This window comes from Gavia stellata, chromosome 19 (assembly GCF_030936135.1).
Source record: "Gavia stellata isolate bGavSte3 chromosome 19, bGavSte3.hap2, whole genome shotgun sequence".
In the NCBI taxonomy this organism is placed as follows: Eukaryota; Metazoa; Chordata; class Aves; order Gaviiformes; family Gaviidae; genus Gavia; species Gavia stellata.
The window spans coordinates 7,092,072-7,115,089 of NC_082612.1; the positions used below are offsets into that span (position 1 = coordinate 7,092,072).

Genomic DNA, 23,018 nt, shown 5'->3' on the forward strand with positions numbered 1-23,018 from the left:
ATGAAAAATCCCACACCTAAATAGGAATATTTGGAACAGACCAAGTTCCCCTGAGGAAGATTTATTTAACTATTGCTCTGTGTTAAACACAGCATGCTTCTTTTCTACCTGTGTTAGCTCAGTATACCAGCACCCAAGGTGTAGCTGTGTATGCTTCGTGCTGTTCTTCCAGGCTCTGGAGGAGTCTGCAGTAGACTGCAGTCCCTTACAGGAGGCACCCCTGTGGGAAGGAGTGTTCCCTGAGATCTGTGCACTGAATACCCCTAGAAGAAAAGATTGGTTAGTTCTTCTGCAGAAAAGACAAAGTAATAAAACTCGTTTTTTCCCCATAGTGTTAAAGTAAAAACAGAATCTCAAGACCCTTCTTCTTCATGGAGATCGCTTATTCCAGTCATTAAAGTCAATGTGAGCACGGTAAGTGAAAAGACCCTGATAATAAAAATATTTAGCGGTATATGCTTAAAAATCAAGCTTGCCATTCATTTTTTTGTACATTCTTTTTGAGTTTTTGTTCTTCATGCTTTAAAAAAGTTTTAAAATGACACCATAGCACTCCTCTGACACAGTCACAAATCCTGCTGGTGCTGATGGAAACATGGTTATGTTCTCTGTTTTGGGAAATACTTGTGTCTTAGACTTGTAATGATTTCAAGAATATCACCAAGTAATTAAGCTAGGTAATGGGTGTTGTACAATGTGTGGTGTGTTGGGTTCTTGGGAGGTGTTTGGGTTTTTTTTCTTCTTTTTTCTTTTGTTCCCTTCATCTTTTAATAGGGATATTTGGACATGTTCCTTAAGAGTTGATGTTGCCTCCCAAAAAAACCAGGAAAACTGTTATTGAGGTGATAGAATATTGAGAGTTTAATGTACAAGGTAGTATTTCTAGGTGTGCATGGACTATGGCCAGGATTTTTGTCCACGGTCTTTATTTGCATACGGCTGGTTAAACTGCATTATTATAGGTAAATTAGATATACATATGTTTATATGTAAAAGAGCAGTGTATAATGAGTAATTGGGTTTTCTTTTCGATTTAGGGTCGCTTGGCATTTGGGAATCATTATCAGCCACAAACACTTTGTATTAATTTTGATGATGCTTTTTTGACATATACCACAAAACCACCTTCGAGCCACCTTGATCAGTTTATGCACATTGTGAAAGGAAAGCTGGAAAACGTTAGAGTCATGCTGGTTCCAAGTCCAAGATATGTTGGTCTTCAAAATGATGAGTAAGTTTTGGTTATTTTTGTTTCCATATTATTTTATTATTTATTTTAAGAAAACGAAGAAAAGAATGGTGGTTGTGTTTCTGTGACTTTATTTTCCTTGGTGTGTTTAGACAGTTGGCATTTTTACCACTCTGAAGGTTTTAAATGTTGGATCTTTGAAACTCTTATTTATGGAGAAAAGTACTGTTTTCTATCTCACTGTAGATTTTTTTTTTTTGGTGTTCTGCTCTGGGATTAATGTCTTATATTCAACTTTTATTTTTCCTTCACTCAGGTACTATAACTGTACGCAGGCTTAGATAGCACTAAATTTCTAGGATAAATGCAAGGTTTAAGGTGTTGACTTCTGTAGACCTGATTCATATAGGGTTTGGAAAATATTTTTAAAAAATGGGCAAAAGCTGCACAGTACTGCTATAGTAGAAATCACATGATCTTTTGAAGACAGGTTGCTTATCCTTTTACCTCTGTGTATTCCACATAAGCAGGGTTATACAGCTTTAACAAACTGAATGGTAATAAGTCAAACAAAAGAAAGGGTGCTTCCATGAAGTGATTTGACACTGGGATTCTCATTTTATTGCACTTTAACCAGCAAGACATTTTTGTGCATGCTGTATTAACATCCCTGATTGATATGATATGAACATCATAGCCAGTATTTTCTGCATTATCTTATTTGATGCTTACAACATTATATATTCAGCAGATAATTTAGACAAAACTGCTGAATTTCAAGGTCTTTCACAGGTGTTATTTGCTTAACAAAACATAATGTATACAGTCTTTGGACAATTGCCTGTATGAGTTCACGTGACATGATTATACCTATTTTATACTTCCTGGGCAACAATATCCAGAGAATTAGTTATGATGTTTGGAAATAAACTGTACCTCATTTGACTGTACCTTAATTGGCTTTGTATCAGCCAAATACTGCTGTCTATAATATGCTTTTATATGTTTTCAAATAACGTTCTGTGGATGTGTACAGAATCTTACTTGTCCAACATGACGACAAAGGAAATTTCTCCAACTAAAATTGAAAACAAACAAGATTAAAACAAAATAGGATTAAGATACTCAAACTATTAGCTTTTTCTCCTGCTTCCGCTAAGTATTTTCCTGTTATGCTGTTACCATCCCTGCAGCTCCTGATGGCTGATGGATGGCATGTGTGCAGAAAATGTGCTCTAATTTACTGGGTAGATTCAACAAATGACCCAGTTCACTGGAAATGGGGAATGTTTCAATCTTTAGAGCCTGCCCTCTTATGCTTTTTTGGTTTGAAAATTAAGCTGCGTGTCTTAACTTTCAGAAATTCCTGCAGGCAATGCACGTATAAAAACCAGCTAAGTGACTTGAGGAAATTTGTAACAGACAAACTAATCAATACAAATGTCAAAAACCCAGCTTGAGAACTGTCATATTATATTATAAACAGACATCTCAATGCCTCCATCACTTTTTTCAAATAAATCCTCCAAAACCCAAGGAAAAAAAATTGTGCTAGGAAAAGCAGATCAAAGCAGAACAAGTTTGGAGAGCAGTGACTAAGCAGCAGGCTCGAAGTGGAAGTTTTGGATAGATACTGGGAAATACTTTTTAATGATGATGATAATCTCATTTTCATTCATTGCCATTATCTAATTTGTTTTTGCAAATGGCTTTTGGTGGGATTTCTAGGATTCTACCACCTCCATCAGCTAAGTCTGGCAAGGTGTAACTATTCCTGCTGAGGGTGGGTTAGGTGGCCCCATTAGGTACCTTCCTCTCCCATTTTCTGCGGAGGTAGTTTCATGTGCCCTTTAAGCTGAGAATACAGCTAAAAGAAGCAGTACTGTTGTCTTTTTTTGCATGGCTGTGCAGTGAACACTGATCATGGAATTCATCCCTATTAAGAAAAATAATATACGTTGGTCTTAAATCTAAATTGGTTCTGCTACTGGGTTCACCGCCTGCCAGTTATCACCTAAACTATGACCATCCTAGGACTGGCGTAAGGAGAGCTACTGCTTTTCTTGGCTGTTGTATTACGTTTGCTATGGCCTTTGATGCTTTGATAATGTAAAACTATAAGCTGCTTCAGTTGTCTACTGTATATTTTCATATTCATCTTAAAAAGGGAATCAAAAAACTAGTGACAAGACATGACGATACAGAAGAGAACTTTCCTCTTTGTGGAAAAAACCCACGCTGAACAGGCAGAAAGTTTTGTATAACTGTAGTGAGTTCAGAGAGATCAGAACAAGAGCACGGAAGAGAAGTGTTGAGTGGAATATGCAGACACAGCAAAGATGTACACTAAAAGAATTAGAGGAAAAGGACTGAGGAAGACATCTAGCTATCATGTGGGGTTTTGGTGTTTTTTTTTTCTTCCCTCTCTGCTTCCATTTAGTGTAAGAGCTCATAGCTTTCCTCCAGAAAGTGGAGTATGGCAAAAGTGATGAGGATGACATGGCAGTGGGTGACTGACATGAGAATTTGGCCATTCTGTCAGCTCCTAAAGCTTTTCTCTAGATAGTTCTCTTTCCTACAGCTAAATGACCGTTTCTGTTAGGCTGTGGAGTTAAGTCAAATTGTCCATCTTGAAGAAGACTTAGCTCAAAAACTCTTTGTAATTCTGTTTAAGATAGTGTTTCAGATTATAACCAAGTTATTAATTATTTTAAGTATGTATAAGTAAATGCTATTAGGAAGGCAGAAGTAAACAATTGTTAAATGTGCCCTATGCATTCGTACTGCACAGTAATTTTTATTAAAACAGTAATATAACTTCTCTGATGTATTTCTGTAGGCTTAGGTAAATCTGTATATAGTGTTTCGAGACCTATGCACTCCATACTGTCAGAGAGGGGAATGCACTTCATGTGAAAGGGATATAGTAGTCTCTGTATTTCACGGAACAAAACATACACCAGGTTGAGCAGCAGGGAGTAGGAACAGTTTGCCATCATAGACAGGCCACCTCGCACTGTGGCTGCCTGACCGTCATGGTAAAATGCTGAGCCGCTGAAAGGAGATGCAGCCTTTGCCTGGCAGTGTGCCCCACTGAGGGTGTAGTCAGACAATGGCAAATGATTGTGTTGGCCGAAGACGTTGCAGTCAGGCTCCTAAGTTTTGCAGCTGGTTATGTTGTGAGCTTCCCCTCTCTTGCATTACGAAGCAGAGTGGCTTCCTCCGAGCCCCCGTTGGTGGTATGCTCAGCTTGAGAGGCTGAAGTTACTAACTCACGCTGCTGTGCTACCGTGTGCTTTCCAGTCTTGCTGACCTGTGTGTGTGCCTGTTGGGCAGAATAAACTGAGCTTGTCCCATGAACTACTATTTATAGATCTCTAAATGCTTTCCTTCCCACTTCTATTCCTGAACTACTAAACAGGTTTTTTTTTCACATCTTGCTCTATTTTGCACCTCATTGGGGATGCCGATTCAATTTTGGATGGAAAAAAGAAATAATTGGAAAATTGGGAGTGAATAGAAAGTATTTAATCTTTTCACTGCTGTTGTTACTCCCAAACTAAAATTGATTTTAAGGATCCTGCTCTGTTGCTTTTGAAGAACTTCTGGCAGTACGTGGGATCTGCATCTGTTGTCTTCCATATTTTCAACACTTTCCTGTGTTTGAGCTGTGGTAAAATGGGCAGTGTGCTTCTAACAGGTCACACTCTTAGGCTGTGTATTCCTGTCATTGGAATTGTCTTTTTTTTGTTGAGAAGTGACAACTTATAAATGTGGCTGAAAAGTGGCAAAAAGGTCTTTTGCAGTAAAAATAGAACTTTTACATTATAATATTATTACTACTATAAAATGTAATATTATGTAAATTAACATGTGGTAACACTGTAAGAAAGGAATTGTAATATACCAATATAACAGTGTTAGGAGAAGTGTTTTGTGTATTAGTTTTATCACTTAGATCCTTTTATATTGAGGGAAATGTTATTGAGGAAGAACAGCGTTTTTTTTTCTTTTGCTTTTTTTTTAACTAATGGTCTAATTACTGAAGATCTCTTGTCCCTTTGGTTTAGTGTGCTATTTTAGTAAGAAAACAATTAGCAGGTGAAAGAATGATATAGGACAAGGAGAAAGGAACTCTTGATGGAGAGAAACACTGAAAGTAAAACTTTAGTAGTTGGTTGTGGTTTATAATACGTGAGAAATGCCTTTGTGGAGAGGAACCTGGTATATTCATGCTTGAGTTAATTAAACTTTTAAGTCACTTTATATAATAATAATAAATTAATGATCAAGTATTTTTTGCAGATCAGGTTAAACATAGCCTAGGAATATGACAGCTGCCTTTTTGATAGGAGACTTGAGACCAGGTAGATTTGAATATTCACAGATTTACTTTCAGATCCTCATTTAGTCTGAGGTAGCAGATAGACCAGGAATTGCAGCGTGACAGGGAGGTAAAGAGTGGAACTGAAGTTAGAACCTGCACTTCAAATCTAGCTTATAAACAGCTGCATTTGGAGAGACTGTGGTGTGGCTCAGGCACTTCTGTCTATTCTGTCCACCCTTCTGGTAACACGACAAGACCGATGCCTGGTAGGTCAGGTAGCCTGTGGCTCTTGCAGGCAGCCTGCAGTCAGGCTGCTGGCAAGACCAGTATAGACGTGTGGAGCTGGAGTCTTGGGATCGCATCAAACTTTAGTCTTGCCCACAAAATCTTCCTGGTCAGGTACCACATACACTGTATTTCCACTGTTGGCTTTCTTGATACAGATAGCAGTTTTATTCATGAATCTGTGGTTAAATACGTACTACTTACAAGCTACCAGTGAGCCTCGTCTATGTAATATCTTCCATTATGCTTAATATGTTGCATTTAAAAATACTTGAATTCATAAAGATTAATCTCAGTGCATTGCTTTTCAATCTTTATCTTTGCATTGTTTTCCATTACAGACCACCGAGGCTGATGGGTGAAGGTTTTGTTGTAATGCAGTCCAATGATGTTGATATCTATTACTATATGGATGAACCAGGTACCATCTGTTAAAAATAAAGATAAAATTTTAAGGGGTTTGAATGCTATTTGTTTATTTAATTGTCTGGACTTGCTATTCAATTTCTTTTTTCTTTTTTTTTTTAATGCTGAAAAATCTTTGTGCTGAAAGAGTTAGTGTAATGTTCTGGAGCCGATAAAAGCCTTCTTAAGCATGCTTATGAACGCTTATAAGTTCATAAGTTATTTTTTCTGCAAATGAAAAAAATTTCCACTGAAACAAATAGGAGAGAGTTCATGAGTTTCATATTTAGAAGGGAGTGAAATTTTGAGCTGTGTTTTTCTTAATGCTTCTTGTCAACTTCTAGACGGTTTCAGGTAAGAGGCCTGGGGAATTCCATAGGTGAAATAACTTTACATGTAGAACTAACGTTTTTATCAGTGAGTAGTTTTATATAAACGTAGGTATTCTGTCAGCAGTGCCTTCCTCAAGTGTACGTACCACATGGAAGCACTTAATCTTTATATTTATTCTTGAAACAAGTTATGTTTTAAGCTGTAAACTTAAATGATGTAGATTTCCAAAAGTATTTCAAGAGTGGAGACAATTTATAGTCAACACCTGCTGGGGTTTTCGGGAAGTTTATTTGATGTATTGATTTCTGAATTTTGCAATGTCTATTCTTTGCTTTAAACCCAGTCCATTATATTACTACTTTATTTTGCTGGATATTTTTTGGTTTGCAAAAGCTTTTGCTCTGACTCCACTTAAAGTATTGCCTGAATCTTGAACAAAGGTAACATGTTCAATAATGATACATATTGGTGTAAGATAGGTGGCAATTTTGGATCGTTGCTGAATGACTGCTTGAATTTTTACTAGTAACTGAGTCTACTGTAGTAAGTCTTCCTTTTTATTTGCTTGTATTGTCTGCAGAAATGATTTTAACTTAATCTTATTCGTTTCAAAACTTAGTTTGCAAGTAGGATTTGGAACTGAATGTGGGTGCATGAAAGCCTGTATTGGTAAAAAGCGTACTTAAGAGATAAAACTGCTTTGTATGTCAGCATTTCACTGGCATCAGTGAGCAGTGCTTCAGAAAATCCTGAGGATTTTTGGTCATATTCTTGCTCTTCCCCTGGGAGTCTGTATTGAATTGTGGCTTCATATTTACGTACTGTAGTGGTCTCAAATAAATCTGACATCAGGACACTTTAATTGTCTTGTGCTTAGCAAACATTTTTCATGTTAATTTGAAGCAGCTTCCTTTTAATAATTTGTTTATTGTATTATGTAATATAGGTCTTGTACCAGAGGAGACGGAGGAAAGTAATGACGAAGACGCAAACAACGAAGACAGCAAATTACAGGATCTGCCACCATGTTGGGGTTTGGACATTGTTTGTGGAAAAGGAACAGACTTCAACTATGGACCTTGGGCTGATAGGCAGAGGTATTATCATGATTTACATCTTTAGTTTTAATCTTTAATATCTATTATTATTGAGAAAACATTCTAAAGCTTCCAGGGTGCGATTGCTCAAACTTCTAATTTGTATGGAGTAGACTAGGCAGTCTAAACGAAGAGCCTTGCCACAATGATTTAAGATTAGTAAATTCATTGTTGTTTATCTTGTTGGCCTTCCAAAGTTAGGATCACGCAGTGAATTTTTATTACTAAATTAATAAACCATGTTCCTGGTTTTTGTGACAAAGTAGACTTACTATCTATCAAGTGTTACATATCTAAGGGATTAACCTTCTAATTGGTTACCTTCAGACTTCTCATGCTCTTATTTGCTCGTGGATGGGAATACACTGCATATTGATGAGAAAATTTTATGGAAGTACAAATCTGGCTATGAAAATAATGAGGGGGCAATCATTTATCCCTGCTTAGGAGAATCAACCGCTTGATGCCATCTCCAAAGTATTTATTGTCAATATATTTTAGTGACAAAATATTAGGCCAGAGCTCTGCTACTGTTCTTCACTTAGCCCTCTATTTTTTGCACATGCGTATTTCTAGTGGAGACAATAGGATTGTTTAGAGAGTAAAGGACTATTAAGTAAAAGTGACATAATCAGTGCTTTCCCTTTTTTTCCCCCTATTAATTACAGATTAATACTTCTCTTGGCCTCCATTAATCCTCCTGTGAAACTGTTATGATTAACTGTCTCTTAGGAGTGTGAGGATGGCAGACCAATGAGTAGTCATTAGATATGACAGTGTCTTAGAGAATTTAAGAGAAAATGCCAATTTCCAGAACAGTGCTCTGCTAGGAACATGAAGTCAGTGAATCATTATTTTATATTTATATTTTTAATACTACCAAGAAAGCTCACTCTATGATGGTATGCTTTTTATAATTTTAACTGGCTAGGCTTAAGGCAGTTTGCTGCCTGTGCAGAGCATGTAGAGTTCATAGATACATACCTGGGAACAATTTTGCATTGTGCCATGGATGGAAGATAGAATTTTGGAAAGTGTCTGAACATTTTAGAAGCACAGATCTGTAGGAGTTCTGTAGACTTTGTACTCTCAATTCATATAAGGGCTTCTACAAATACTGATCTTTAAATCATGCAATAAAATCTTGGGTTTCCCCAGGATTTTGACAATGGGTGTTGTGTGGTGTTTGTGGGGGTTTTGTTGTTGTTTTTTTAGCTTGTTTGGTGGTGGTTTTTTGGGGTGTTTTGTTTGTTGTTGGTGGGTTTTTTTTGTTGTGGTGGTGTTCGGTGGGTTTTTTTTGGCTTTTAAGCTGCTATAGTGGTCAGGTGCTGGGTGCAAGAAAATGCTATTCCCCTTAAAGAGTTACTTCCACCCCCTTGGACCTATATAAGCTGTGCTGTCTGTGCTTCATCGCTGTGGCTTTCCTTGCATGTAGTTGCATGTTCAGATATGAGTCTGCAGAAATGCAGGCTTCATTTCACTCCCATTCTGAAGTCCTACAGTTTTGTGTATTCTAGGCACTACATCAATTAGTTTTGCATAAACTGAAGCATAAATTTCCTACTATGTTTTTGTAGTGGATTTGTAAACCAAAGATTAGGAATAAGAAGAAAAACACAGCTTGTTTGCCATCTAAATTAAAATATTTTTGTTCTAAATAATTTATGGTCTTTCCATTTATGGCTTTTATCCAAAAGTCACTTCTCATTGAAACTTGTGGAGATTTCAGTAGTGAGTTGGAAGGCTCCCATGATGAAGACTTTAAACAAACATTCTTTCTTATCACTTCCAGTGATTGTCTAAAGACTCAGTTAACTGGAAAATAATTAAGTGAACCAAATAGATGCATAAATATGTATAAAAATATATATGTATTTCTTCTGTGAATAAAAACAATTCCTTTTTTTTTGTCTCTCTATTAGGGATTGCTTGTGGAAGTTTTTCTTCCCCCCAGACTACCAAGTTATGAAAGTCTCAGAAATTGCTCAGCCTGGGAAACCAAGACAGATCCTTGCTTTTGAACTGCGGATGAATATTATTGCAGATGCGACCATTGATTTACTTTTTACCAAAAATAGGGTAAATAATGAAAACTTATCTAGAAAGCAACTTGTGTACTGTGATTACGCTGCTGTCTTTGATTGTGCATATTTTTACTTGTCTCAGGTGTTTGTTACAGAACTATGGTTTTAAAAGCTAGGAGATTTTTGGTTTAATATTCCATAATTACTGGCAAACCCTTCAAAGAGAGATATTGGCTGAGAGCCATTAATATTTGTTGGCTTATTGTAAGTTTCTTTTAAGCCTTAAAGCTACATCTTAAGCCATGCCAGCTCCAACAGTCTTGGGAATACATGATCTTGACATTTCTTGTGCAATCTTCCACTACAATGAAGCTCACCATGATGAAAAGATATTTTCTTCTGATATTGTATGAATATCTAATATTACTGGAGAGATGATATTGGGGGGAACAAAAGATGCATATGTGCAGGGGTTTGTATTTTTCTTTCCCCTGTTACTACTCTTGTAAATGGGATATAGCGTGACTTCATTGTACACCTGTTTTCTTCTTTTTTGTGACTGAAAGGGTTAAAAGTGTAGTGTTAAAAATACATATTCATCTGCCCTCTCAGGCCTTGGATCAGAATATCCTATGCTCTTTCTGTTAGCGGACCAAGGTCAGCATTTGTTAAGCCTAAAAATTTGGTAGCACTGCACATAGATGGTTCATTAGTAATTTTTCTGAAGGCAAGAAAAACTTCAGCCATCCAGTGCCTTAATTCAGGTGTGGATAATCATAGTCAGAGGTGTAAAGTACACTGATGGATGTGGTGAGCCTAGAAATAATGTTTGGACTTGTTTCCTTTCTTGCAATACAGGAAACTAATGCTGTACATGTAAATGTTGGTGCAGGATCATATTTGGAAATAAATATTCCCATGACAGTAGGTGAAAATGGTGAGTTAAGGCTAAGCTTAATTTATTTTCCTAATGTGTTTCCTGAACAGTTATCTTTAATTCCTATGTGTGTGAATGTCTTGTAGTGTTTTTCCTTTGTGACTATGAGATGCATATTCTTATGTAAGGAACAAAAAGTATTTCCTTGTACATTTCATTGCAAGATATTAAAGCATGAACATTTTTAAATAGTGAAGTTCCCTCCATGTTTTGTTTGAGTTAGGAGACACAAATTCCTTAACTACTAGACAGTGTATCATTTCACTGTGTGTGTATTGAAGCAGATTACTGTCAACTCAGAGCAGGGAGACATGTTCAGTGGGATTAGTGTAGCAGTTGAATCATGCTGAGCAATGCATTAGGAAAGCTAATTTAATGGTAGTTTATTTAAACAAAGCAAACACCAAAATCCAAGGTGAAGTGGAGATAAATGTAAAGGTATGGGTATGTTCCTTGTATTTACTCATCTTGTTGGGCAGTTCAAAGCCCTTTGCTAAATTGTTTGTTCTCTTGATTCTTTCTGGCATATTTGAGTTTATTCTGCAACTTAAACCAAGATCTCCAGAACCTGAGCATTTCCAGATCCAGCAAGAAGACTTTTGTCATCCTTTCTACATGGAGGCAGAACATGTTAAGCTCTTCTTCGACAAATAGCAGTACTGATTTCCATCATGATATTTCGTGATTGTTAGTGGACTGCTGAAATCACTGGTGAAAAATATTTCAATATTTGTGTAACTCTTATGTCTGAATGATTACAGTTTATATCTTTTGTTTGCTAGGCTATTCACCTACAATTAAAGGGCAGCTTCTACATGTTGATGCCACCAGCAGTATGCAGTACCGGACTCTCTTAGAAGCTGAAATGCTAGCTGTAAGTTTGCATTAATAAGTACAAAGCTTGATATGTAAGGAACTTTTATATATACACATATAACTATGCACGTGTGTAACTTTCAGTGACTTACATAATTTATATACCAAGTTATATGTGTTTTGAAAGCAGTGGAGGGATTGGAGTACCATTTACAAATCTTGCCTCATTTACTATGTAGCTATGTGTTCATATAGGCTTAACCTTAATAAGTGATTACACTCACTAACTGTGCTACAGAATATAAGTACTTAAAAGTACTTCACAGTGCTTAAACTACTTGAGAAAGATCTAATACTGGGCTATTCTTTTGTTTGTCTAGTATTTCACTTCTGCAATACTGTAATTCTGTAGATTACCTTTCTCACTTTTTAAAATGATGTTATTAGAGTAGTGTTTTTAATGTTTAAATTTGAGCATCATATCAATGGTTGAAAAATAGTATATTCTGAGGGATTTTCTTTAGTGTATTGTGAAAAGTGATGCTTTTAATGAAAACTTGGGTTTATAAATTGCTTGGCATGTCTACTGCAACAGATGTATCAGAAGTTCGTAATACCCAAATAAATGAATACACTAACACTTGACCTTCAAACACAGAAAGAGAGAGATTAAATTATTAAGGAACTGGAGAGGCCTTCTGTTCATCCCAGCAAGAAAACAGGTTTAATTATTCAGCAGAGTACATATGTGAAAACTGCTGAGCTACAGGGTCAAGCATTGTCATCTTTTCAAGTAATACTCATACTTTAATATCTTGTTCACAGTTTCATATTAATGCCAGCTATCCCCGGATATGGAACATGCCACAGACATGGCAATGCGAACTTGAGGTTTATAAAGCGACCTATCATTTTATCTTTGCTCAGAAAAGCTTCTTTACAGGTAACTTCTTTACTAAATAAGTTACATATATCAAATTAAATATTCTTTCTTTAGAATTTCTTTTCAAATTTTGAAAAGGTGTGCAAGGTCAGGTATTCTGATTTCACATATTTAGGACAACAAATTGTTTCTGAGGACAAAGTTTCTGACGTTTTCCTGTTGCCTGTAAGTGTCTAAGTATGTGATATTCTTATATTTGAGTAGAGATACCAAACAATTTAATTTTCTAACATATAAACTAAATTTGATCTGCAGTTATATTAAGCGATCTTAAATTTCAGATGAATTTATTTCTATCAGAGCTATTGATTTGTTTAATATTTGTCACCTAGGATGTTGATTTCTCTGATATCTCTCTCTTTGGCTGACTGATTTTTCAACTACTTAGGCTTTAGGTCATGTCCCTGTGGCTGACAGGTGATGAGAGAAAGTAATTTACTCCTTAGGATTTTGGCTGTGAGGAAGAATGCATGTGCACAAGGCAGTACAATGTGATACAGCGTCTCCAAACTGTTGCTGAATGTTCCAGCTGCAGTAATAGAAAGAATATAGCCCCATCAATATGGCACTGCCTGGGCTAATTAGCCCTGCTGGGAGGAAGGATTAATTAGTGCAGGCATAGTGCCATGCTAATAAAGTTATCCTCCTAGTGAGGCTGGAGCCATTATCTGTATAGTGCTGCAGTACGCAGCATAGTCTACCAATATATTCAGAGCAAACATGAACTTCTACATCAACACTGTTTTCCTGTGTTAGGAAATACTACTAATGTACACATTCAGAGTATCAGAATGGAAAACCAAAGGAAAGCAGCTGGTAGTCCAGTGCTTTTAGGTCTATGTCTAACTTTGCTGCTGAACAAAACTAAACTAGAAAAGTTAATTAAATCGATGGCTTTCCAACTTAAAAAGCAGGTGAGAAATGGGAGATGGATTCACAGGAAGTATTTGTGGAATATCTGCCTGAGAAATGGATGTTGTGTATTGTTCTCCTCATTTTCCTTTTTTCTGTAAAGGAGCAAATGGTTAAGATGTACAATTTATGAAAAGCCAAAAACTTAAAAGAGGAATCTCTCACTTGGTTGCTACTAACTCATCTTTTATTACTTTAGATTTGATCCAAGACTGGTCCAGTGATAGCGCACCTGATATTTTTTCATTTGTCCCTTATATGTGGAACTTCAAAGTCATGTTTCATCAATTTGAAATGATTTGGGCAGCAAATCAACACAACTGGATTGACTGTTCCACCAAACAACAAGAAAATGGTGAGATGACTTTTTTTTTTAATTTGGAAGAAGAGTATATACTACAAAAAATGTACAAAGTATAGAGTGTATATACAAGAATTAGAACATTTTTCTTAGAAAAATGTGTGTTAACAGTGATAACTACCCATTTTGCTACTGTTGATGTACATAAACCATCCTAAAACTTCTTTTAAGTTCTGACCTACAAATGCATACCTTTTTTGGGGAGAGTGCGGTTCTAGATCATGTTTTAGCATTCATTTTTCAAGACCCTTTGGATCTTTGATTTAGTACAACAGTTTTCAGAGAGCAACTGTGAGGTCTTGACATATATTCAGTAACCTAACCGAAAACGTTCACTTGGGAATACTTTTTTTTTAAGTCATGTTGGCAAAATATCATTTGAACTCCATATAACTAGAAATGTCTGTTTCCTGTTCATTTCAGAATAGTAGATAATGCTGCTAATTTTAGACAAAACTAAGAGGTACATTTCAGAAAACCAAAACTTTCTTTAATGTACAGTTTATACGTATTTTAGTGGTCTACACTCTACTAGAATCTTATAATTTGAATGTAGAAAGGGGATGGTGGATTAAAAACCTCAAAGTTTTGTTCTAGTTAAAAATAAGGCTCACTACTTCATCAGAAATCTGAGGAACTTTGAATGTGTGTTTCCTTGTCCAAAAACGGGTGTGTGAAGCAATAAACTCTTAAGATATTAGTTACAGTTGTTTTTATTGTCTGCTTGCAATTTCATTGTGCTAAGTACAGTTTCTTTCTGTAAAGGACAAGCTGTGGAAAGTAAATACTTCCAGAATAATTTAGGACAATGTACTGTAAATACAAAGTAGTTAAAATGGCAATTTCCTATGTCATGAGTTCATGAAGATCTTTCATTATTTTTACCTGTATGTTTGATAATTTGTCTAAGAACAAAATAGGGAGTAATTCTGACAGATTTTTTTGTTTGTTTGTTTTTCCTCTTCTCTCCCAGTTTATCTGGCAGCTTGTGGAGAAACATTGAACATTGTTTTTTCCCTGCCTTTCACTGACTTTGTTCCAACCACATGTAATACTAGATTCTCTTTAAGGGTAAGTTCTTCCCCCCTCACCTCTCTTGTGTCTTCTAAATGTGAGATAGTTTCCCTACCTTTTCTTCTTCAGTCAGGAAATTCTGAATAAACTCTTCCCTGAAAGAAAATTACACTATTTCATTTCTGGTTTGTAGGATTTTTCTTTAAGTAACCCAGAAGTAAATTGTTTTGTTGCTTATATGAAGCATCCAATCATAGGCTGTTTAATTTTTATATATGTGTGTGTGTGTGTGTATAAATATATACACACACAGACAAATATATTTTAAAAATACGTATACACATATGCTTCATACATACATATATACACACATTCAGTTTGTATATTTACTATATGTACTTAAACTGTGTATGTCTATGTATGTATTTTATCACTTGGAAGTCTGTTCCTGTTTATTTAGAAAATGTGAAAATCTAATGTATGGTCAAAAATAAAAAACCAAATACTGGAATGGGTACCCCCAAACCATTTTGGAAAGCCATCTTCCAGATATTTAAGAGTTTCTGTAGAATAAGTAATGATGATAAAGTGATTTTAACAGAAGCAGCTAGTTCTTTGAAGGACTGTACTTCTTGTCTTCCCTAAAATAGAAGCAGTCTGCTGCTACTAAAAATAAAAAACTAGTTGATGGTGATGTTAGTAATTTTGTATAATTTGATAGCAAAGAAAGCCAGGTTTTATCTACTTTTTTAAGAAGTATGGTTTAGTTGAGATGTAGGGTAGCCTTGGGCCAGTCACCTAACTTTTGCAGTATGGCTTGAACAACAGAAGAACAGGAAAAAGCCATGTCCCTGTGTTTTAGAGTGCTATGGTGTGTTGTTATGTGCAAGTTACTGGACTTGTAACTGTTCAGAACTACAGACCTCTTGGGATTGGACTAGAAATTGGTGGGAGCTGTGGTCAGCAATCATGGGAAAATTGAGATTTCTTGCCTCACTTTGCCTGTAAAGCAAAGATGATGGCGCATGTGAACATTATGCATAAAGTGAATGTAAATTAACTTTTCTGTTACTCATGTTTGATTTTAGGGAGAAGATGTTGATCTTCATTTGTATCTACCAGATTGTCATCCTAGTAAATATTCCCTTTTTATGTTGGTGAAAGATTGTCAGCCTAATAAAATAAGTCCTGAATCTTGTATTTCTGCTGAATGTCAAAGTGGTCAGAAAACAGGCAAACCCAAATGGAGGAACATTACTCAAGAAGAGTGAGTTGTATGGTGATACATATTTAGGCTTTGTGTTGGCTCTTTGTATTTATTTATTCTGTTTGTGATGAACGTGACCTCATATCTTAATGGAAAATATTTACTTCAAATAAAAGTATGCTGTTTCTTTTTGAAAGGGCTGGATGGGTTGAATGCTGGACAGTCCCGAGCGTTGTGTTTACAATTGACTACTCGTGGCACCCAATTTATCCTCAAAAGGCAGATGAGCAGTTAAAACAATCCTGTAAGTGTCACTACTCTTATTTTGTTAGCGTGTTTCGTTTCAGGAACTGCTGTGACTTTGTTGGATCAAACTGCTTGAATTTGCAGAAATGAATTTTGAACTGAACTTCTATTATATGTCACGTTGGAGAATGCTAATCTTTAGAATGCACCAGGTTTGATTTAAAAACTGACAACATCTTGTGATGCAAAATTTCAGAAAGTGTCCCAGTTCCCTGTGTAAAAAGAGGATACTGTCTGTAGTTCACTTCTCCTTGTCCTTAACAAAGTGGATCTCTTAAATGGGTTGTTGCATAACATAAAATATCACTTGGTATATGAAATATGAAGTTCAATATTTTTGGCAGTATCATGTTCCTTAGCCTTTGTAAGCTTTTTACCTTTGAATGTTGTGATGTTGTTTTATGGTTTAAATGTTTAAGTACATTATGTATGAGATATAATAACATTGTCTTACCTTTATGGATATGAAACTGAGGTTTTATTGTAGCTAGCACTGTTGAAGTGAACCATGGCCATCAGATACAAGTGTTAGACTGATCAGTCTAACGCTAATTTCTAAATAAGACTTTTAAAATTTTAAATGTCTAAACAATATTTCTAAGTAAGAAATATTCTGTAAGTACGTTCTTGCAAAAAAAAAAGTTATAAAATACTTGTGAAGAGTATTTTTGTGAAGGAGAGGTATTAGAAGAGTAATGAGGGCTAATTTGAATGAGTAATGAGGTCTAATTTGAATGGGCCTCAATCAGCAGTTGTTAGAAGACATGCTGGATAACGTTTTTAGGTTTTGAGTTCCAACAATTCAAATCTAAGAGAACTCAAATTTTAGAGGATGAAGCAGAAAAACTAAGATTCATCTTGCAGATGTTCATTAAGTGCTCTTGTGAGACTGTCAGCTTGTGTCAAATGTGCATACTTCAAATTTGAAAACATTTACTTACTGCAATTGAACCTCCATCTGAAAGTTTGTACATACACAGGTAATTTCATCTGCAGTTTCCTTCAGTAGATAATTCAGCACAGTCCAGCTCACTTCTAATCTGTGATGCTGATAGAATGTGTTTGTTATAGTAGCAACATCTGTATTTTGTTTTGAGTCAATTGATAGAACTCTTTAAGTCTCTGAGAAACAAATAAGTTGCATAACAAGAGATGCAGCTTCCAAAAAAAGTGGTCATCTTACTGTGGCATTTAGCTAATTTAGAACACATAATATATTGCAAGCATTGAGCAAGCATTGTGGACAATAATGGCAAGTTAAAGCCTTTAAGGTTTGCTGGCTACAGGTGTGTAGTTCTGTATGTGCTGGTTCTTCCAGTTAAACTGGTATCTGAAATCTTACTCCATCTGGAGCATCGATTCTTATATGGTTTTCCTGTAGAGTTCTTCACTTCCCAGCAATCGCTTTACATCCCCAGAGCATTCCCAATTACTCACTTCCTTCTCATCACCTTTCCTCACTTAAAAAAGACAAAGTGCTTTCTTCTCCCTAACTCCAAATAAAAAGAAGGGATAGGAAACAAGATTTGAATTTCCAAACTTCTGTGACTAGAGTAATTGATTTGTTTTGAGAGGAAATTTTGGCCTCCAGAGCTACCGGTTCAGAATAGGTTTTTAATATAACTTTTGCAATTTTCCTGTTTATTCACTTTTGTTTATTCTGCAATAGTTGTGTGGTTGTGGGAAATCTGCTATGCTGAAATGAAAACATGTCTTTGTTTAACTTGAAAGCAAGATAAATAAATTGATTTTTTTTTTTTTCAGAACTTGAAGGAGTGTTTTTCTCTTGCATAATTAACATTGACTAAAATATTCTATATTTTCCTGTCTTCCCATAGTTACTAGATGTGAGAAACCAGTTCTGTAGCATAGACATATTAACATAATTATACAATCCGAATTAGAAAGCTGCAAAAAGTTGTATATTTAATACATGTTAATATTTGAAGAATTTTGTCAGTCAGAAGCCTAACTTGTCATCAAAATCTGTTTTCTTCTTTATTTTGGTCTGAAGTGTCAGAAATGGAAGAAACAATGTTATCTGTGCTAAGGCCATCGCAGAAAACAGCCGACAGTGTGATTTCATCTCCTACAGCATCAACCCGCCTTCCCCTTGACCCCTCAGAGCTGCCCCCGGATAAGCTCCACGTGGAACTGGAACTCTCCCCAGATTCTCAGATAACCCTGTATGGACCCCTGCTCAAAGCCTTTCTGTCCATAAAGGTAGGCATAGGAACACAACTTCTAAAATTTATTGATGGCCACATGTAGGAAAGGGAAACGATTCATTTCGAATGGAAAATTAGAATTCCGCAGAATATGTGAATTCAGATGAAAGCTTTTTGTAAGTACTAGTTTGAAATTACTTCGTTTTGGTGATATGGTGTAGCTGGCATGATTTCAGTTCGCACAGGCTTATGAGAAGACTTCCAATATGTATATCTGTAGATCCGTATCAGCATAATTTTCCTTTCAAGAAGTAGTATATGCTCTGGACTTATGTGCGGAAAATTTCTTCTTTGACTTTTCCGGTAGTAAAAAAAAAAACAAACCCAAACAAATTCCATGATTATGACTAGAGCTTATATTAACAACCACCTTTATGCAAAGATATATCAGAACCCATGTTTTTAATGTGTTTTAAGTTCTGCAGAGTGTCCTAATTGTTTGTTTGTTTTTGTTTTAATTAGATTCTGTGAAATTTCTGGAGTTAGGATCATGGAGGGGGGAAAGGGGAAGGACATGACAATAAGTTTAATTTAAAAAGCTGCTTCAATCAATGTTGAGGAATTTTTTCTCCTTTTCTTAATGTTAATCTATTATGCTTTAAAATGTTTGTGTTGCTTAGATTGCGTCCTCTTCCATTAGTGATCTTCAGGGTGGCTAGAAACAGTTTAATTTCTTCCCACCTCCTTCACCCTGCCTTGTTGTGACAAAAGCAGAGGCAATTGAACATGTCGCTTCTATTTGACTAACAGTGAAATGCTTGGGTTTTGGTTGGGTTTTGTGGCTGGGTTTTTTTTGTGGGGCATTTTTGTGGGGTTTTTTGTTTGTTTGGGTTTTTTTGAAAGGTCTGTTTTAGCTTGCGCGGATCTAGGCTAAAGTAATGCTTCTGGAGGCGTTCATTTTGGGTCAGAGGATGAGGAATTTTCTGAGACAAGGGATCAGTATCAGGACTAATACTAAACCAGTCATTTTTATGAATTTATATAAGGTATTGCACGTAAGCAATGAATAGCAGAAAATACTAAGTTTTTGTAGAGTATAGGACTAGCAAATACGCTCATTATTTTTTCATGTTGCCGCTAAAGTAAATAGGATTAAAATTAGGCCAGTATTGCATCTTGAAGACTTCATTCCTTCTGATACAGAGGAAACGCACCCATGTTTGCATTGTTTATTGAGCTCCTCTTTTGAAGCCCATAAATTCATGAGATGGTTCTGTCTTCCCAAGCAAAGCAGCACTTCTTCAGTACTCTTCGCCTATGGAGGTGCAGGGCTACATTAGATCCCTTGATTCTGTGATGATTTAATTTTTTCAGGTGCAGATTCCTCAGATTAAATCTAGCTTTTATCTTCTAAACTCAAGAGAAAATGTAGATGAATAGCTCGCTTTTGAAAATGCACTTTTATTGTTCTCTGTAGTATTTTTGTGACCATGTTTACATCTTTTTGTCCAGCTGTGCTGGCAGCATCTCTTAATAGATTTCCAGGGTTTTTTTTAAATGCTTATTTTTCCGACTTGTGCTTGAATTGTTGTTTTCAGTTTGTTTTCACTGATCTTTTTTAATACATGTGGGAGAGATTCCTGGACATGCATCATTCATGCAGTTTTGTTAAGCCTTCTATTCTTGGGAGGTAGTTTTTTGGTGTAGCGCACTGTGTTTCTTTCTGAAGGGCTTACTGGCTGAGAATGAATGATTTATTATAGGTCCTTGCATCCCCAGCAGAAAGTACCAGGAGTCAGTTACTGGCGTTCTTAGCACCCTCTGCTGGGTCTGCCTTATAAAAAATATATCAAGGTCTGTATCGTAACATCGACCTTTACCTTCTCCCTTTGCTAAAAAGCAAAGCAGATTAGCTTTGCTTGACTTCTGAGGGTTTTTTGGTTTGGCCACAGAGCAGTGCTTAATTCTTACGCGTTAACACCAAAAATACTTCAGAGACTCAGTACAAGATGGTAAAATTGCATGTCCACAGGAGTCATTGTTTCAAGGCTGATAATGAGCCTGCCTTTTCTGCAGACCTTTTTCAAGGACATGGGTACCTTGCAGTTCCTTGCTTTCTTTTTGTTATGTGCTTTCTCTTTGCTTGCTTGCGCTGCAGACTTGTGTTTACAAAAGAGCAAAAGAAGTTTTGGAAAGTAAGTGAGGCACAGAAAAGGGAAAGGAGGTGGAGCAAGAAACATCAGAAGATTCAGATCTATTTCAGTTCGATCTTTATTCTAGTACTTATTTGTCTGAATCTTCCAAATCACCAGTGGAGTTGGTAATAGTTGGAACATTTCTGTCAACATGAGAGGCCAAGGGACTGAATTACTTTCAAAGAACGAATGAGGGACTGACGTTTGTGTCTGTGTTGTAACCTCTTTGATCAGAAAAGATTTTGCCCCACAATGCTTAGTTCCCAACTCTTCCCCCATGCTGAATTAACAAATTAACAAGAAAATATAACCTGCGTCGTTCAGAAAATTCTTCTGGAGAGTGAAGCTTTTTTTTTTTTTTAAGGGGGGGAGGAGGTGACAGATTATCAGAAATCTGATTCTGGCACACTTCATAAATAAAACACAGGAAGTTGGGTTTGTTTGGGTTTTCTTGTTTTTTTTTTTTTTATTTTTTTTTTTTTTAAATTAGCGATGGATTTTCTGTTTCCCAGTAGAATTTGGCAAAGTTACTTTTGGTCTTAGGTAACTGAGGGGGATTGGCTTAGAAACAAGGTAGGTTTTAGACCCAAGGGGAGAAATGTTTATGGACTAGTATTTTAGAAGCATGTTTAAGACTTTGAAATATGCTGATAGAAGTTGCAGAAGGTTGGATGAGAGTGACTTCCTGCAGGATGTTTTGTGTTCTCTCTCTCAAAGTTATGTATCTTTAAAAGCACAAAATCTTTTTAAAACGTCAGTAGTAGTACTTCAGAATAGTTATTTGTATTGCATGCATCTAGAACACTGGTACTTGGAGAACTACTGATGCCCCTCCTTTTCTTGCAAAGCACGTGGCCTAGATTTGGCCACTTAAGGTATCGATTTTTCCTAAAATAAAAGTATATATGTTTCTTCAGCTATAGGTTGTAGCTATACCACTTCTTTTAGGGAGGACTAATATACAGGAAAAGGTTGGATTTCTATTTCATTACATTGCCTGTATGTTTTTAATTTGTTTTCTATATGGTCATAACAATTCCTTTTCCTAGGAAAATTATTTTGGAGAAGATGACATGTACACTGATTTTGAAGAGGTTATTTCAAGCCCTGTTTTGTCACTGTCAACATCTTCAAGCTCTGGATGGACAGCTGTTGGAGTGGAAAATGACAAAAAAGAAAATGAAAGTTCAGTCAAGCCAGTTCATCCTCTCACTTTACGCCCATGGGATATCACTGTGCTTGTTAATTTGTACAAAGTGCATGGGCGATTACCAGTGGTAAGTACTTTAGAATGTTAAAATAATTTGCTTCATGTAATTTTTTTTTTCTAGTTTCATAATCTGGAGTTACATTTAAGTCCCTGGAACATTCAGTTAAGGTGGTGCTTACCAAAGTGTGTGTACACTCTCTAATAAAATTGCAGTTATCTAAACTAATTTGAGACATGATTTGTTTTGCTTATCTGGGAGGTAGAACTGCATATTTTTTTATGATTTTTATTCAGTGTTTGATTTGTGTGATAATATTTTTGATTGACCATTATGCTTTCTCTGCTGATTAACAGAACTGTCTTCTAATGGTGCCTTGTGCTCTGTGCAGCTGCACTCTGAGAGATCCCCAGGAATTGAAATAAGAATCCAGATAAAAAATTGGGTTCACCCCAATGGGTTTGAATTGCTATTTATGTAATTGTCACAAGGTTTTCGAAGTTGCACAGGCTTTTTTTTTTAGTATCCACTTGGAGGAAAATTAGCATACTTCCTCCTCACGGGTTTGCTTCTAATCTTACAATTTCAACCACGTTGTGTATTTTCAGTTTCTGAAACAGATGTGTTTAATTTTTATTTTAGCATTGCAGTCCAGATGGTCCTGAGTGCCCTATAGCTTTCTTGGAAAGATTGTGTTTTGAGATGAAGAAAGGATTTAGAGAAACAATGCTTCAACTTGTACTGTCTCCAGTGAATTTGTTTCTGAATGACAACTATCAGGTAGTAAGATGTTTTTTGTGTTTGCCTGTGTGTGTCTGTATTGTAGAAGTTGTGATGATCTTAAAGTTGAATTTTTTTTTGTTAGGAGCTTCCCTGTTTTATGCATACAAAGTTTATTAAGGCTTATGAATCATAAGAGGTATTAAAGAAAAATCTGATGCATATTATTTTAAAATCTTTATTGCTGTCCAGTTTGCGTTTTAGTGAAATGCACAAAAGAAAAGATTGTATTTTCTTAATTGTGCTTAAAATCTTTCTGGAGAAGGTTCTCTAGGAAGCAGAGAGTAATATTCAGACTGAGTTGAATTAGAACCATTGTGTGATCTCTGGTTTGTGTGTGGGGGGGGGGGCTTGTTTGTTTTGTGTGGGGTTTTTTGTTTTTTTTCAAGAATTTTGTTTTTAAAAATACTGTAAATAGTGGCACATGTAAGTTTTGGGCAGTGACTGGATATGTTTCATTTTTCTAAGCATATAGTTTTAGAACTGCACGTGTTAGTAAATAGAATAACTG

General features: G+C 35.9%; 1 protein-coding gene across 2 annotated transcripts in view; it reads left to right on the forward strand.

Moving 5' to 3' along the window:
* BLTP1 (bridge-like lipid transfer protein family member 1) overlaps positions 1-23,018 on the forward strand; it is a 117,046-nt gene that overhangs the window by 12,668 nt on the left and 81,360 nt on the right. For both annotated transcript variants that reach the window (XM_059827004.1, XM_009811688.2), the window contains exons 6-20: positions 333-414; positions 1,038-1,231; positions 6,143-6,222; positions 7,486-7,636; positions 9,559-9,715; positions 10,519-10,597; positions 11,380-11,471; positions 12,239-12,356; positions 13,468-13,623; positions 14,603-14,700; positions 15,732-15,910; positions 16,048-16,154; positions 18,171-18,379; positions 21,569-21,796; positions 22,370-22,510. In XM_059827004.1, coding sequence (XP_059682987.1) covers positions 333-414; positions 1,038-1,231; positions 6,143-6,222; positions 7,486-7,636; positions 9,559-9,715; positions 10,519-10,597; positions 11,380-11,471; positions 12,239-12,356; positions 13,468-13,623; positions 14,603-14,700; positions 15,732-15,910; positions 16,048-16,154; positions 18,171-18,379; positions 21,569-21,796; positions 22,370-22,510 — 2,071 coding nt within the window. The remainder of the gene's footprint in view (positions 1-332; positions 415-1,037; positions 1,232-6,142; positions 6,223-7,485; positions 7,637-9,558; positions 9,716-10,518; positions 10,598-11,379; positions 11,472-12,238; positions 12,357-13,467; positions 13,624-14,602; positions 14,701-15,731; positions 15,911-16,047; positions 16,155-18,170; positions 18,380-21,568; positions 21,797-22,369; positions 22,511-23,018) is intronic.